General features: G+C 42.4%; 1 protein-coding gene across 1 annotated transcript in view; it reads left to right on the top strand.

Moving 5' to 3' along the window:
* Positions 1–18,137, top strand: part of klhdc4 (kelch domain containing 4) — an 86,903-nt gene extending 68,766 nt beyond the window's left edge. The window contains exons 9-11 of the mRNA XM_033035638.1: positions 10,976–11,599; positions 14,460–14,564; positions 17,772–18,137. Coding sequence (XP_032891529.1) covers positions 10,976–11,599; positions 14,460–14,564; positions 17,772–17,941 — 899 coding nt within the window. The 3' untranslated portion in view covers positions 17,942–18,137. The remainder of the gene's footprint in view (positions 1–10,975; positions 11,600–14,459; positions 14,565–17,771) is intronic.
* The last annotated feature ends 500 nt before the right edge of the window (positions 18,138–18,637 follow it).

Genomic DNA, 18,637 nt, shown 5'->3' with positions numbered 1-18,637 from the left:
AAGATTGAGGGGGTATCTTATAGAGACGTTTAAAATTCTTAAGGGGTTGGACAGGCTAGATGCAGGAAGATTGTTCCGGATGTTGGGGAAGACCAGAACAAGGGGTCAAAGTTTAAGGATAAGGGGGAACGCTGAATCGCCGACATCTTTTCCATTTTGGTAGAGATTTCTCTTTTCTTTCTAAGTATCCGTTCCTCATTACATTTCGACGTGTTTAAGTGTACGTTTTTAATCAAATCCTAAGCCCCCCCCCCCCCCCAATATTTCAAAACTAAACTGGCTTCACACCCACAGAACCTTCACCAGCCCCAGCCCCTGCTGAGCGTTCCATCGTGTGATGTCACATTGCCCAATGCTCATAGACATCGTTGCCATAGTGACAGTACAGAGAGTCAGATGTGGGCCGAGGAGCCTTCAAGACAACATGAGATGTTCCCATATTGTGTGAAAATATTTACGTCATTCACCCCTGAACCTCGATAAGAACACCACCTGCACATCTTAATTAAATTAGAGAAAAACGGAAAAGAGGTCGGGCATTTACACTTTTAAGGCTCTGTGTGTGTCGAAGCTTCGTGTGTGTGATGCCGCACCGCTAACCCCCCCACCACCCCCCCCACGCGTTGCCGAGACGGACCCGACTTCGACGACTTCAAGATACGATATTTTAAGACGGCAGGGACCCGACTTCGACGACCAAATCTCCCCTGGGGGCTACAGGTAGGGAACGGTCTTTATGCACTTTTCAAACTCTGTGTGTGGGGGTGGTTAGTGTGTGTGAGGCGCCCGCCCCCCACCCCCCCCCCCCGTGGGGGCTACGGGTAGGGAACGGCTGCGTTGGGGGATCAGACCCAACGGGTTTGCCATTGGTCGTCGTGTTTAAGTGCACGTTTTTAATCAAATCCTAACCCACCCCCCCCCCCCCCCAATATTTCACAACTAAACTGGCTTCTCACCCATAGAAGCAGCACCAGCCCCAGCCCCTGGTGAACGTTCCATCGTGTGATGTCACAATGCCCAATGTTCAAATACATCGTTGCCATAGAGGGAGTACAGAGAAGGTTCACCAGACTGATTCCTGGGATGTCAGGACTTTCATATGACGAAAGACTGGATAGACTCGGCTTGTACATGCTAGAATTTAAAAGATTGAGGGGGTATCTTATAGAAACTTACAAAATTCTTAAGGGGTTGGACAGGCTAGATGCAGGAAGATTGTTCCAGATGTTGGGGAAGTCCAGAACAAGGGGTCACAGTTTAAGGATAAGGGGTAAATCTTTTAGGACCGAGATGAGAAAAACATTTTTAACACAGAGAGTGGTGAATCTCTGGAATTCACTGGCACAGAAGGTAGTTGAGGCCTGTTCATTGGCTGTATTTAAGAGGGAGTTAGATGTGGTCCTTGTGGCTAAAGGGATCAGGGGGTATGGAGAGAAGGCAGGTACAGGATACTGAGTTGGATGATCAGCCACGATCATATTGAATGGTGGTGCAGGCTCGAAGGGCCGAATGGCCTACTCCTGCACTTAATTTCAATGGTTCTATGTTTCCCTCTCCGAAACCCCTCTCCCACCCATCCCTCTCTCCCCCACCCCCCTTCCCTCTCTACGCCACCCCCCTTCCTCCTACCCCTCTGTCCCTCTTCCATCACTCCCCCTACCCCTCTCCACCTCCCTCTCCACTCTTTCCCCTCTCTCCCCCACCCCTCTCCCCCTCCCTCCCTCCTTCCCTACCTCCCCATCCTCCCCCATACTATAAAAATCTTTATCCTTTAAACTGTACCTTTAGCAATAAATACTGTACCCTTAACTCACAGAACCCTTAACTCACTGAACCCTTAACTCACTGAACCCTTAACTCACTGAACCCTCAACTCACAGAACCCTCAACTCACAGAACCCTCAACTCACAGAACCCTCACCTCACAGAACCCTCAACTCACAGAACCCTCAACTCACAGAACCTCAACTCACAGATCCCTCAACTCACAGAACCCTCAACTCACAGAACCCTCAACTCACAGAACCCTCAACTCACAGAACCCTCAACTCACAGAACCCTCAACTCACAGAACCCTCAACTCACTGAACCCTCAACTCACTGAACCCTCAACTCACTGAACCCTCAACTCACTGAACCCTCAACTCACTGAACCCTCAACTCGCAGAACCCTCAACTCGCAGAACCCTCAACTCACTGAACCCTCAACTCACAGAACCCTTAACCTGAAAGCAGAAATGCAAACCTGGGGTTGCACCCAATCAGCTGCTTCCTCTGGTCCTCTTCCACCAATCAGAGGCTTCCACCAGACCCCTTCTCTGTAAGTGAGATGGAACGCTGCAGATTGGGTAACTCCTCCTCTCACCAACGGCTCCCCGGGCCTCTGTGAAAGCAAGCCCCGCACTCGATTTTTAACTCACCGCCCAGATAACTCCTCTCACCAACGGCTCCCCGGGCCTCAGCCCGTATTGCCCGTTTTGTTTCCTTCTGTTGTCCTATGAAAGTTTCCCAATCCTCTGGCTTCCGGCTACTCTCTGCTGTATTATACATCTTTTCTTTTAATTTTATTCGATCCCTAACTTCTCTTGTCAGCCACGGTTGCCTCCTACTCCCCTTAGAATCTTTCTTCCTTTTTGGAATGAAATGATCCTGTGTCTTCCAGCTTGTGCAAACCCTTGATAATCTTATATGTTTCAATAAGATTTCCTCTCCTCCTAAATTCCAGAGTATATTCCCTCCTTGAGTTGGACTATTCACTTAGGAAGCCTTCTGGAATACACTGAATAAATTCTTCCCCATCTAATTCTCTTGCAATGAGTAAGTCACAATAAATATTGGGGAAGTTAAAGTCACCCACTACAACAGCCCTGTGGTTCTTGCATCCTTATGTAATCTGATTCCATCCTCCATCTTCTGCTGGCTATTGGGTTGCCTATAATGTAATCCCATTGGAGTATGTGATCCTTTCTTATTTTTGAGCTCATCTCGTATGCCTCTGTTGACATAACCTCCAGTATGTCCTCTCTGTGTATCGCCGTGATATTCTCCCTTATTGCTAAAGCAACTCCTCTACCTCTTATCATCCTCTTTATCATGTCTGAAACGTCAAATCCCTGGCCTGTTAAGCTGTCAGTCATGTCCTTCTTGCAACCAAGTTTACGTAATGATAACATCATAATTCCAAGCACTGATCCAGGCTCTAGGTTTATATGTTTACCCACATTGAAATAAACACACTTCAGCCCGTTATTATATCCATATTTATGAACCTCTCCCTGCATGTCCTTCCTTTGAGACTTATTTGTCATATCCTCGCATTTCTCATCAGCCCTTTCATTTGCTGACCAGCATCCCCCTGCATTCTAGATCCATCCTCCTGAGTAGCGCCAGCAAATCTCCCTGTAAGGGTGTTGGTGCCCCATCGGTTCAGGTACAACCTGTCCCTCTTGCACAGGTCACTTCTGCCCCAGAATAGATCCCAGTGGTCCAAAAATCTAAATCCCAGTCCCCTGCACCAACTCCTCAGCCACGCATTCATCTGTTGCTCCTATTGCCACCATCACTAGCACATGACATTGGTCATAATCCATAGATAACCACCCTCAAGAAGCTGCATTTTAATCTTTTGCCCAAGTCAAGATGCAAGGCAAGAGTCGAGTCGTATGTCCAAAAAGAAACAATGAAGTTCTGACTTGCAGCAAAATGCCAGATATGTAAACATAGTACTCTGTAAACACCATCAACAAAAATATCTGATTTGCCGGGGAATGGCCACAGGGGATGGCAACCGGAGGTTGCAGGTAGTTTTTTTCACCCAGTTTTATTCCACTAGGGAGGTCTTACCATCCACAACCTGCAACCTCCGGCAACCACCTTCAACTAGCATCGCAACCGGCTTTGACTAAAAAATTACCGATTTTTAAAATGGCAACCTATTTTTAGTCGCGGCCGGTTTTGAATTTTTTTTAAATAATCGCCGGAAAATAGAAGAAGCAGAAAACACTTTCGACCATTAGGGAGACTGACAAAAACCTCCAGGAACCGCACGGAAACCTTGGGTGGGGCGCAAAGTCTCCAGAGATTTCTGTTCAGGTTTCCTAAGTGGAACAGGGGCATAAGTGTGACCTCCTCACTATAACTCCTATCTATGACTTGTCCACTCTCCAGGATGTGCCGGAGGTTGTCCAGCTGCAGCTCCAGTTCCCTAACTCAGTCTTTAAGGAGCAACATCTGGAAGCTCCTCCTCCAAATGTTGTCCTCATGGATGCTGGATGTCTTCGTGAGTTCCCACATGCCACTGGCCGAGTATTCCACTGTACTGCCTTCCATCTCCCCCACACTGAGACCAGGTTGCATTCTGAAAACAAGTGACAGACCGAACCTTATCCCTCACCAAAGCCTCTCGAGCCTAAGCCTCAATGTCCTAATCTTACTGTGTCCATTCCCACTATGCCAATCCCAATAATGACGGCAAAAATGGTGGCGTCAGCATGTGTAATATATGCAAAGAGAGTTTCACTGTGTAGTTGTATATGTGACAAACATAGTGCTATATATAGTTCTATATATATATATATATATATATATATTGCTACTGAACCATGTCCACTTCACTTGTCCTATCTTCCTTTTATTGGTAGCTGTTGATTGGTCAGTTAACCAAACTATGGGACTTGCCTTTTTGAATTGAACTTTACTTTAGACTTTAGAGATACAGTGTGGAAACAGGCCCTTCGGCCCACCATGTCCCCGCCGACCAGCAATCACCTCGTACGCTAGCACTATCTTACACATTAAGGACAATTTACAATACTTACTGAAGCCAATTAACTTGCACGTCTTTGGTGCGTGGAAGTAAACCGGAGCACCCGGAGAAAACCAAGCGGTCACAGGGAGAACTTGCAAACTCTGCACAGACAGCACCCGTTGTCAGGATGGAATCCGAGCCTCTGGAGCTGTAAAGCAGCAACTTTACCGCTGCGCCACTGTTCCACCTTTGCTCCTTTTCACAGCTAAATTCCAACCGGTAAAAACTTTCAACTGTGGGACTTGCCTTTGTGAATTGGTCCTGTTCTCACAGCTAAATCCTGACTGATAACAAGTATCGCATTATTTAGATGAAGGAATTTCTCTGGAACGTTCTGTTGCATTTTAAGCGACTATTTGTATTTCTGGCTCCTTGTCTTCAATTGGTATGTTAAAGGAAGCATTTTTCCTGTTTTGTTCCCTTCATTAATCATGAAGACTTCTTTCTGATGAGCCCTTGGCATTGATTTTTTTCCAGATAAAAAAATCCCAGGTATATTACTGTGCCTGCTTATGATTTCAAGGTTTCAAGGTCAGTTTATTGTCACATGTACCAATTAACATACAGTGAAATTTGAATTACCATACAGCCATACTAAAAAAAAGCAACGAGACTCACAACTACATAGAAGTTAACATAAATATCCACCACAGCGGATTCCCCATGTTCCTCACTGATGGAAGGCAATAAAGTCCAAACTTCTTCCCCTTTTATTCTCCCGCGGTCGGGGCAGTCGAACCATTCGCAGTCCGGGCGATTGAAGCTCCCGCATCAGGGCAGTCGAAGCTCCTGCGACTTGGAGTTCCCGAAGTTGGTCTCGGACTAGAGACAGCGAGCTTTGTGATGTTAAAGTCCCACAGACTCCCGCGATGGAGCTCAGAGGTTGATCCCTGGCAAAAGGATCGCAAGCTCCGTGATGTTAGGTCCGAAGGCACCCGCGGTGGAGCTCTCGTAGTCGGTCTCCTGCAAAGGCCGCCAACTCCTCGATGTTAGGCCCCAGTGCAGACAGAGATACGATACGGAAAAAAAATTACATGTCCGTCGAGGTAAGAGATTAGAAAGAGTTTCCCCCAAACCCCCATCCCCCACATAATACAAGCTAAAGAACATTAAAAACATAAATTTAACTCAAACAAACAAACAACAAAAGAAGGAAGGGACAGACAGACTGTTGGCGAGGCCGCCATTGCTGGCGCCACCTGGTGGATATCACATGGTGACCACGTAGTAGTGAAACCAGGTGCTGGAGCTCGGTGAACAAGTTCAAATAATTGACTGCTTTTTAATACTGTAAATAAAGCATTGCAGTGATCGTTTTTGCTCCTGATTTTATAATTATGACACTTTATATCTTGGATATGCGTACCCACAGATAGTTTATCTGCTCCATTGAGATAGATTTTCCAAGGCATACATTTTTGTTAGTAGACTAACAATATATATTACAGACTTGTATGGTTGCCAATTATATGTAAATTCTTAAAATTAATTAGGGCTTCCTGTATTTTATTAACATTGTCCCATATATTGACTAAAATCTCAATATGGTATCATTGCACATTTTAAATTTGTGTTTCTGAATTTTGAATCTGTCATGTATCTGTCAAACAAGTTGGATCTCAGCGCAGATTCTTTGGACAATTCTTTCTTGCCATTTTCCACTCGGGGAAACTACCTTTAAGCGCACTCGATTTTGTAATTTATTATCATTGAGTCCATGTGTTCTGACCTTCCTCGGGAGTCAACTCTGAATTTCCATTTTAACAAGTATGCAATATATACTTATTTTTAAGTTTATTGTTCAGAAAAACAAATACATGGCATTGTAAAAACTAAAATTAGGATTGAAAGCATACATGATTATGTACCAAAGCATTCTGAATTAAAGTTACTTAAAGTTATCAATGTGTAATTATCTGAAATATCAAATGCTGATAATACTTTTTGATTGAGCATTGACTTTTAGAATTGAGAATTTTATTTTTGTTTGATTTATCATGTCTTGCCAGTTAAATACCTACAGGTTTAAATGCCTTTGTGACTCAGTTACAAAATGTTGTTAGGACTTTCACAAAGCGAGAGAGGATTGGTAATTAGTCCTACAGCTTGAGCATTTAGCCTTGTTCACAGCCACCTCCCTCCTTAACTAAATGAGTACTTAGATTCCCTGTCAATAGAGAGAGATCCAAATTGGCCAAGTATTTTATGATATCATCATCAGTTGTGAGATTTTGTTTGAACTTTGTAGAGCAAAACGAATATTCAATGGGATTACTCATCTGATTAGGGTCTTCTTTAAACTAAAGGTGAGATTTCAGTGTACGTAAAATGTATTAAGCAACATTTACAAGGTGAAAAGCTTAAATAAATATCACGATTCTAATGTTGGCAGAAAGGCTTTTATCTGTTTCTGATCTACCTTCATTTTTCCTTTCCATATTCAAAAACTAATATATAAACTAACATATAACCTTTATTGTTTATATTGGGGCTGCTGAAACTTCACATTAATCATTTGTCCAAATATAATAATAATAATAAATTTTATATTTAATGGGCGCCTTTCATACAAAATCTCAAGGACACCTTACATAGTAATCGGAATAAAAACATATAATCGGAGTAAAACAAGTAATTAAAGACATCACAATGACACAAATTAAAAACAGAATTCAATCCAAAAACAGAAAATCAAAAACACAGTGTGAAGAGAGAGCAGCGGCAACCAATTCGTGCCAGCGTCCACTCTCCCTTCACGGCAGCCATCTTGGACACAGACCTACAAGACTACAGTTAGACAAAAAAAAAAATCATCCCCCCACAGTGGATAGCACTGTGGAGGAAGGCACAATGTCCAGTCCCCACCCCATGTTCACCCCAAAGTCAGGCCTATTGGGGCCACCGCAGTTGCCTCTACGGAGGCCCGATGTCCCTGGCCGTTCTCACCGGGTGGTCTTGCCCCGGCATCGGGAGAGTCCTTTCGGCGGCTGGGCCACTTGGAACGGCCGCTTCTTGGTTGGAGCCCGCGGCTGCCGAAGCCAACAAGGCCGCGCCGGTTTGGCGCTCCCAGGCTCCAGATGAAAAAGTCGGCGACCGCTCTCCTCACTGCCGCCTTGCCGCCTCTACGCACGCCGCCTCTCCGCTCCGCAAACCCGCAGCCCGGAGATGTTGCTCACGGCGGTCCAGCTCGCCAGAGCTCCAGCGCGGCGACCCAGGCAAGGCATCGCCCGCTCCGCTCCAGCGCTCCAATGCAGTGCCGCCACGCAGGCCGAGGTGCTGGGTGGTTCCCGCCAAGAAACGGCGCTCCAAGCCCGCTGGTAGGCCACGACGACGGGTCGACGGGCAGCCCGGAAAAAAGGCTGCCACACCGACCAGGTAGGGACCTATAAATAAAGTAACACCTACCCCCCCACATTAAAAGACCATATCCCCTACAAACAAAAAAACAGGACTCACTAAAAACTAGAAAAAAAACGAATTTAAGACAGACGGCTGCTGCTAGCAGCCGTTCACCAAGATGGCTCCTCCTCCTTGAATATAGAGAGAGATGTACACAAAATGGGTCCTTTCTTCAGCTCCATTCCTGAGAACTATTCAAGATTCAAGAGAGTTTATTGTCATGTGTCCCAGATAGGACAATGACATTCTTGCTTTGCTTCAGCACAACAGAATATAGAACAGATCAATGTGTCCATATACCATTATATAAACATATACACACATGAATAAATACACAGATAAAGTGCAAATACACAGATAATGGGCTATTAATGTTCAGAGTTTTGTCTGAATTGAGTTTAATAGCCTGATGGCTGTGGGGAAGCAGCTTTTCCTGAACCTGGACGTTGCAGTCTTCAGGCTCCTGTACCTTCTATCTGAAGGTAGCGGGGAGATGAGTGCGTGGCCAGGATGGTGTGGGTCCTTGATGATGCTGCCAGCCTTTTTGAGGTAGCGACTGCGATAAATCCCCTCGCTGGTAGGGAGGTCTGGGCAGAGTTTATTACTTTTTGTAGTCTTTTCCGCTCCTGGGCACTCAAGTTGCCGAACCAAGCCACGATGCAACCGGTCAGCATGCTCTCTACTGTGCACCTGTGGAAGTTAGAGAGAGTCCTCCTTGACATACCGACTCTCCGTAATCCCATCTTGCACATAAAAACTATATTATTTCCTAAATTCCTGGATTTCTGCATTTCATGAACCCTGCTGTGTTTGCCACCAGTTAATTGGCCATTGGTATTTACTGCCATTTCCCCTTAACTGTATCATGACTTCCAGTTGCAGGCAGGCATACCATATGCCTCCTTCACTACTCCATCTACTTGAGTTGCCACTTGTAAGGAGGTATGGACTTCGACCTCTAGATCCCTCTGTACATCAATGCTGTTGAAGTTCATGCCATTAATTGTATATTTTCCCCTTGCATTTGACCTCTAAAAATACACCTTGCTTTTGCTCGGATTAAACTCTATCTGCCACTTCTCCGCCCAGTTCTGTAGCTGATCTATATCCTGCTGTATACCTTGATAGCCTTCCTCGGTAATCTTTGTGTCATCTGCAAATTTACTAACCAATCCATCTGCATTTACATCCAGACAGCAGAGGTCCCAGCACAGTTCCCTGCAGAACTCCACTGATCACATTACTCCAGCCTGAATCCAATCTTTCCTCCATAACCCTCTGTCTTGTATGAATAAGCCAGTTCCGAATCCATACGACTGAGTCATTATTAATCCCGAGCATCATAATCTCCTAGATCTGGAGAACTTTATCAAATGCTTTCGTAAAATCCATGGAGGCAACATCCACCACACTACCCTCATTGATCACCTTGGTCACTTCCTCAAAAAAAATCAATCATGTTAGTAAGACACAATCTGCAGTAAACAAGCTATGCTGACTGTCCCTATCTAACCCGTACTCCTCCAAATGTGAGTAAATCCTAGCTCGACGCATCCTCTCAAATGGCTTCCACACCACTCTGAGGCTAAACAACCTATAATTCCTCTGGGACCTCACCTGTGGCTAGCGATGATCTTCGTCCAGGCTCTGGCAATTCTTCTCTTGCCCCTCTGAATAACGTGGGATAAATCCCATCAAGTTTTAAGGATTTATCCACCTTAATGCTCTTCAAGAGCCCCAACACCATCACCTCCTTAATCTCTCGACCCGAAAGGTCGCCAATTCCTTCTCTCCGTAGATGCTGCCTCACCCGCTGAGTTTCTCCAGCATTTTGTGTCTACCTTGCATATTAGTGATCTCCAGACTTATCTCCTGTCCTCCATTTTCTTCTCCTTGGTGAAAACAGATGCAAAGTACTTGTTTAGTACATCTCTTACAATCCCTAGACTCCATGCACAAATTCCTTTCTTGATACTTAAAAGGGTCCTACCTTTACCCTCTTGTTGTTAATATCCGATTTGTCAAAGACATTTCTTGGCTGCTTTTGGCCCTTCTATTTGCCTGCTTGAGTTATTTCCTTTTTTTTAATTTTCCACAAAGGCCCTGTATGATTTCATCCTATTAAATCTTGCATATGCTCCCTTTATCTTTATGACCATATTAGCAACCTCATTGATCATCCAAGGTTCTCTTACTTTACCCCCTTATACCCCCCTCCACACTGGAACATGTAGGTTCTGAACTTCAAATAACTGGCCATTAAACCATTCCCACGTGTTAGATGTAGACTTACCTGATAACAATTTCTCCCAGTGTACCCTCCCAAGCTCCTGCTTGGCCCTTACTGCTTGTAATTGTAGTTGACCTTTCTCCTGTTTAGTACTTTCCCACAAGGTCCAGCCTTCTCCCTATTCAAAACAATTTTAAAACATGAAGTTGTGATCTCTATCCCCAAACTGCTCTGTCACTGAAACACCAGTCACCTGGCCCAGCTCATTTCCCAACAACAGGTCAGGTATGTTCCCTTCATGAGTTAGACTATCCACATACTATTTCAAGAAACTCTTGGATGCACCTCACAACTTCTGCCCCATCTAAGCCTTTGGCACAGAGCAAGTCCCAGTCAATATTGGTGAAGATAAAGTCCTGCGCTAAGACAAGATTTGGATAAATTAAAGAATTATTATTTTTCATTCACCTACAGGTATTCGATATGAAACTGTTCTGCACATTTTGAAGCCTCATTTGTTGTTATTGCTTTTCCCACAGACAAATGGACGTGGGCTCGCTTGAACCCAACAGGTGTGAAGCCATCAGCACGATCGGGGGGCTCACTTGCTGTTGCCCCCAATAATCGCATTGTCCTCTTTGGTGGCGTATACGATGAAGAGGAAGAGGAGAATATTCAAGGAGAGTTTTTTAATGACATTTCTATCTATGATATGATAAAGAATCGCTGGTTTGCTGGGAAGTTAAAGGAATGCAAAGGAGAGAAAAAAAAACGAAGACGTGGAACAAAAGAGAGAGAAACTGTTGAAGAGGCAAATGAAAGCCCAGAACCCAGGTGTTCCACAGAAATTGTGAAGGAAGTAGTTACCGAAGATGGCACTGTGATGACTGTGAAACAGGTTTTGAACAGCCCTGATACCAAACCAATCACAGAAATTGAAGAAGAAGAGGAGGAGGAGGATGATGATGAAGATGATTCTGAAACGAGTACGTCCATTGAACCATGTCCTCGGTCCAGTGCCATGGCAGCAATTAAATATGGTGTATTATATATCTATGGTGGCATGTTTGAAGTGGGAGACAGACAGTTTACTTTAAATGACCTTTACTCCATTGATCTACACAAGATGGAGAAATGGAAAGTTTTGGTGGAAACTGATCCAAGTAAGTTTGACTTTTGGTGAACAAAGCATATTTGAACTATCACTTGACAGAGTCATATGTTTCCTTGGGGGTAATCAGCCAATCAAGGGTATACCAACTCTCAGACCAATCCCATTCTTTGTTATTTCCCTGTAACCTATTTTCACTGCATAATTGGAGTAACCTGCCAACCAACACCCTTTGGGATGTGGGAGGAAAACAGATTGCTTGGGGGATCCGCATTAGTCTTAGAGAGAAGGTGCAAATCTTACACAAACAGCAAAGGAGGCCAGGATTGAGCCTGGGTGGTTGGGGCTGTGGGGTAGCAGCATTAATCGCTACTGTGCATCCCTAAAACATTGCCGAAAGAATCCATTGGCCTCATTGAGGTTTGTTTGCTCCCAGCAATCCCGCCAATTCCATTCCCCTGTATTTCTCCATTACCATCATTAGTGTCTATCCAGTTCCTTTGCTCGATTGTCTCTGGCTTCCACCATCCTTAAGATAATGAGTTTCAGAGCAGTGCTCTCTGTCTTTTTTTAAAGAAGGTTTTTCCTCTCTTCCCCCTTGTATTTTTTTTTACCAGAATTTGAGATCTATGCCCTTAGTCTTGAACTACCTGGTAATGTGAAATCCCACACATTCTTCAGGAAATGTGGTGACCAGAATTGGTTGCTTTATTGCATTTTTGGCCAGACCAGCGTTTTATAAAGTTCTGAATAACATCACAGCTTTTTCATTTTTTGTCTGTTTATGAATACCAGGATTCTATATGCATTATTAACCGCAAGCTTTTAATGATCTGGGGGTCATATGCACCTCAGTTCCATTGTTTATGCACTTATTTTACCATTGTGCCTTTTAATCTGTCTTTTGTTCTTTCTGCCAAGGGGATTCTTTGTAGAGTTACAGAAACTTTTTACCCATGTTATATTTCCTCTGTACATTTTGGCATCCTTTCCTTGAGCTCTAGCAAACTGTTACTATCCAAGTTTGGAATCATCAGCAAATGTGTACATTTTATCCAGCACATCCTTATCTAAAACATACATTTTTTCCCAAACAAGCAATAATCCCAGCATTTCTTCTTGGGAACAATGTTGTCTAACATGCACTTGTTCTGAAAAATAACTGTTTACTACTCTTATTTTGCCTTTAAGTTAATTATTCGTCCTTATAACAAGTAAACCTTTTAAGTTTTACAAACCAGCCTTTTATGCGGCAATTTGTCAAACTCCTCCTGAGAATCTGTGTAAGATAACAACTACAGCATTCTCTTTATCAGTGTACCTCAGTAAAACATTGCGAGTTTCCTTCAACAAATCCATGTATTAACTCCTCTCCTGTATTAACTCAACTTCAAGTGGCTACTTTTTTTTACCTGGTTGTGGAGAAGCTTTTAGAAAAGGTAAAACTGCATGGCTTTTGCATGGGTATGACTTTCACCCGTGCTTGCTGTTTAAAACTAAAGAATTTGGAAAGTTAACAAAGTTGGGTGAATGAATAACAAGCATACTACATATAAAATGATCTTCTTGTCCATTAGATATTTCTGCAAATAGTTGTCAACTGCAAGCTTGCAGATTATAGATTATCGATCATATAAAATTATGAGGCATAGATAGGGTGGACAGTCAGAACCTTTTTCCTCATGTGGAAATGTCCAACAATAAAAGGTATAGCCAGAAGGTGACAGGGAAAGTTTAATGGAGGTGTGCGAGGCTAGCGTTTTGTGGTGGCGACTTGGAACGGACTGCCAGGGGTGGTGGTGGACGAAGAAATGATAGTGGCATTTAAGAGACTACTATTGGATAGGCACATGTACGTGCAGAGAATACAGAATAGATAATGTACAGGCAGATTAGATAAGTGTAACATGGCATCATGTTCGACACAAATATTGTGGGCTGAAGAGCCCATTCCTGTGTGTTTTATCCACCAAGTTTTTATAAATATTTGTTATAAATATATAAGCCTATGTAAAAATAGCATCTCACATATAGAAATGTTTGGCTATACTGAAATATTGCAATATATATTTAAAATGGATGTAAATCCCAACTAAAGATTCAGATTGATTACCTATTGATAAACTCCCACAAAACATAAGCATTTCTATTCTACCTTAGAAATCATTTGAATGATTGGGCATCATTGAATTGTCTGCAGTATAGGTTTTCAATCTTGTCAATGAAAAGTAACGTTGAAAATCAATTTTCTTTAATTACTTCAAGAAAGTAACGCCTTAACTTATTTCTCAAAGGAAGAATGTTATTCCAAGAAGAAATGCTGTTAAGTTTGGTGAATGAACAGAATATATTTTTGGTAATTTAAATGTCATATAGAGCTCTGTTTCTCTGGCATTGTGACCAAATAACTTTGGGCACCAAAGAGAGGAAAAGATGCTGAAAATCTGATTCCAAATATTTCCCCCTATATCTTGTCCAGACATTACCTGTGTGCATAGAGTCGTTATGCCCAATACATGCAAACCTTGAAACTATAAACAAATAATGTTTCATCTGGTCCTTTTTTTAATGAAGTACAATGTGAGCTGATGGTTGGTCTGAAAGCTTGTACTGTGGGTTATTCAGTCAGATGGAATGCAAGTTCCTTTTCTTGCATCAAAAGGTGCAGCAAAAAGCACTGATGGCCTGGAGCTTTTCTGCCCACTGTCTAAGAAATAGTCTTCCTTGCCCACAATGAAGAAAATGTTGTGAGGATAATGTCTGGACTACTATTATAATTTAATTCAGAACATGCCGGTTGCATCTCCTTGTGATAGCACTGTGAAGATTTCTTTGATCTAAAGTACATCATTCATCGACTTAGATTTATATTGAAGGTGGCTGTTGTTTTCTTTGCCTTCGCACTTCTGTAGAGACTCAGGAATGGCTGGACGAAGAAGAGTCAGAGGGTGAGGAAGAATGTGAAGGAGCTGCAGGAGGGGAAGATGAAGAAGAGGACGATGACAGCAGTGAAGAAGGTCATTATTTTAGCATGGATCGGCATTACAGTTATTTAGTTGACTTTAATGTATTTCATCTCATGAATAATTGAAAGGATCTGCAGAAGGTTCATTTAACAAGCCAAAGACTTGTGTGAAAAATCAGGCAGGGAGGGAATTGTAGATTAATACTAAACTTGTTTTTTTTCTCCTTCCCAGTACTGACAAAGAGTCTTTGACTTGAACATTCTCTTTCCACAGTTGCTTCCTGACCTGCAGAGTGTATTTAGGATTTTCAGAAGATATAGTTTCATGGTTTTTTCTTCATAAAATGAATCTGCAATGTTATTTTTTGTTTTCACTTCTGGAATTTTATCTTAGAGATTTGGCCATGTACATGAAACGCAATCTCCGGGTTCCCAAACATATTAACACCCATTCCCATACTGATTTTTCAAGCAAACCATACTGCTTCTGTAATGATAGGATTGGGCAGAATTGCAATACATTTATAAAAGTAATATCATGTAACATGGCATGGAAACAGGCCCTTCTGCCCAACTTGTCTATACCGACCATGAATCCCCATCTAAGATAGTCCCACTTGTCCACGTTTGGCCCATATTCCTCTAAACCTTTCCTATCCATGTACTTATTCAAATGTCTTTTAAATCCTGTTAATTCCAACCTCAACTATTTCTACTGACAGCTTAATCCATATGTCTACCACCCTCTGTGTGAAAGAATTGCCTCTCAGGTTCCAATTAAGTCTTTCCCCTCTCACCTTAAACCTATGTCCTCTGGTTCTTGATTCTTCCTACCATGGGTAATACTCTATCCATTCATCCTAACTACTCCCCTAATAATTTTATACATGTTTATAAGATCACCCATCAGTTTCCTACACTCCAAGAAATAAAATGCTAGCTTGCCCAGCTTATCCCTATAGCTCAGGTCCTCGACTCCTGGCAACATCCTTGTAAATCCTCTCTGTACTCTTTCCAGTTAATAACATCCTTCCTGTAGCAGGGTGACTGAAATTGAACACAATGCCCCAAACATGTCCTCATCAAGGTGTATAACATCTCAACTTATGTACTGCATCCCCAGATCGATGAAGGCCAATGTACCAAAAGCCTCCGTTACCACCCTATCTACATGTGACACCACTTTCAGGAAATTATGTAGCTGTCCTCCTAGATCCCTCTGCTCTACAACACTCCCCAGGGCCCTGCCATTCACTGTAAAGGTCCTGCATTGGTTTGGCTTCAAAATTGGAATTTTAGAGGTTTTCCTTTTAGAAATGATGAGGGCAAATGTTTTTGTTGATGTTGTATATTTGGTCTTTCAAATAGGCTTCAATAAGGTTCCAGACAGGAAATTATTCAGTAAAAACTGAGCATACAATATTAAAAGCAGTGTATTGGTGTTGATTCAAGATTGGAAAAAATGGGAGTAAACACAAGTAATAAATGATCTTTTTCATTTTTTACTGAAAAAGGAATATGTAGGGTGCTTCAGGGATTAGTGTTGGGGACTCAGCCATTCAGTTTTTATCTCTTATTTTGATGAGTATATGTTAAATTTATCCAAGTTTGATGTTATGACGGTATGGGATTTGGGAATAATGTAGGTTTTATGGAAATATAGATATGCTGAGTGGATAGATGAGGACATAGTAGTTATAATATAATGTGGGAAAAATATGAAGCCAATCACATTGGTGGAAAAAAAAATAGTATTGTGGGCAGAGAATACTTTAAATTATTTTTCAAAAGGTCTGAGTAACCTCTCTTAAATATAGTAACTTTGATATTCTGGGTCATTGCAGGAAATTGCAGATATATAAGATCAGCCATGACCTTATTGAAAGGCACAGACTCAAGGAGCCTTACTTATGTACTTACAATTGATGTAGGCTTCCACAACATAATAAATGGCTAAGACGATAACATTTCCAAATTGGCTTTCATTTTCATTAATTTCAAAAATATTTCCAATAAAAGGTTAACAGAAACAGGAGAAAGCCAGTTGAACCCTTGCTGCTCCCCCTTAATCAAAAATATCCCACCTGATATTGTGGCTCAAGTTTGATTTCCTGCCTTCATGCTATATCCTCTGATTCCCCAAGTATCCAAATATCTATCATTCTCAGGGTTGAACATATTTAATAACCAAACAAACACAAGTAGGGAATTTCAATGGCTTGCTATTATAACCATATAACCATATAACAATTACAGCACGGAAACAGGCCATCTCGACCCTTCTAGTCCGTGCCGAACACATAATCTCCCCTAGTCCCATATACCTGCGCTCAGACCATAACCCTCCATTCCTTTCCCATCCATATAACTATCCAATTTATTTTTAAATGATAAAAACGAACCTGCCTCCACCACCTTCACTGGAAGCTCATTCCACACAGCTACCACTCTCTGAGTAAAGAAGTTCCCCCTCATGTTACCCCTAAACTTCAGTCCCTTAATTCTCAAGTCATGTCCCCTTGTTTGAATCTTCCCTACTCTCAGTGGGAAAAGCTTTTCCACGTCAACTTTGTCACTATTAAGTTTCCCCACTTTTCAGTTGGAAGTGTCAACCCATTAGTCGATGGCCAAGTGGAAGAAACAGCCTCTCAGCATAACGCTGTGAGGATGTGATCACCTTTCATTCCTCTAAACTCCAGCATGTACATGTAATCTGACATAATCACTCGAGGCTGTGCCTCTCATCCCATGACTAAACAGAGTGAATCCAGGCTCAAGGTATCTTTCAGTACACAAACCTAAACTGGGCACAGCTCGCATCTCATCAAAGCCTGGTATAATCTTAGGAAGAGTTCATTACTTTTACACTGCAGTTCTTTGCCTTATGACTAACAAATAATATGCCTTCCTGTGTACGAAGGAACTGCAGATGCTGGTTTACACCGAAGATAGACAAAATACTGAAGTAACTCAGTGGGACAGGCAGCATCCCTGAATAGAAGGAATGGGTGACGTTGCTGCCTGTCCTGCAGAGTTAATCCAGCATTTTGTGTCTATCTTCTAATATGCCTTCCTAGTTGCTTGCTTTATTTTAGCTTCTGTGTTTCATATCACGATTCCTTTGTGCACTAATGCTTCCCGGAATTGAAACATATAATAGGGATGTAAATATGGACTAGTAGTTGTTGTGACTTTTTAGATTATAAGATTTATAATTGCGATTGCAAGGAATGATTAATTATTTATTTTCCTCTATTAGGTGATGAGCATCCTGCAGTGCAGCCACCCGAGTCTTATTCGGAGTATTTGTCACGCACTGAGTCTTACTGGATTAAAGTGGCCAAGGATAATATGGGCCAGAATGCCAAAGAGAAGAAGACTTTGAAGGTGGCACAAGCAATGGCAAAGGCTTTTTATGATAGTGTGTGATGGTCAGAAGTTATGTAGAAATGTACCATGGTGAATTTAATTTGTTAATAGGCTATAATTTTTGCCTCAACAGAAAACTACAGTTTATTGTTCATTTAAGTAATTTCAATTACTTTATATATTTTGAAAGCTAATCTTAAATAGATTGAACTTTACTGTTACTTTTTTCTAAATCTTATATTACACCAGAGATAATGACCATAGTTTTTTGTCAATCAATTGATTCCAATACATTGATTATGTTGCTCTATTATGGGCCTGTCCCACTTAGGCGATTTTTCAGGCGTCTGCCAAGTCGTAGCTGGTTGCTGAAAACCCGCAACTGGAACGGCGACTGTCAGAGTGGAACACACACATGCACACAGCGCTTCCTTCACCAGCCAGTTATGCAGGCGGGGGGGGACAGAGCAAGCGGGGGGGAGCGCTGACTAAAAAATTCACACTTTGCAAAGCCAATGTGATACAGACACACACCGCGATGAACAGGAAGGTTGGCACTGTAATTAAGACGGTGAAAGCACAGTGTATGGGAAAGGTCATTTAAGTCCTTGAAAAGAAGGGGGAAATGGGGTGGGGAGAAGGAGTGGAGACAACTTTTAAGAAGCCAGAGATGCATGGCTGTGAAGCTCGGCGGACATTAACATTACCAGTCGGTATCCTTGGTTCTGAAAACTACTGTTTACGTTTTCATTTCCC

Source organism: Amblyraja radiata, chromosome 17, assembly GCF_010909765.2.
Source record: "Amblyraja radiata isolate CabotCenter1 chromosome 17, sAmbRad1.1.pri, whole genome shotgun sequence".
In the NCBI taxonomy this organism is placed as follows: domain Eukaryota; kingdom Metazoa; phylum Chordata; class Chondrichthyes; order Rajiformes; family Rajidae; genus Amblyraja; species Amblyraja radiata.
Note: the sequence above shows the minus strand (reverse complement) of the source record. Positions and strands in the feature narration are given on the sequence as shown.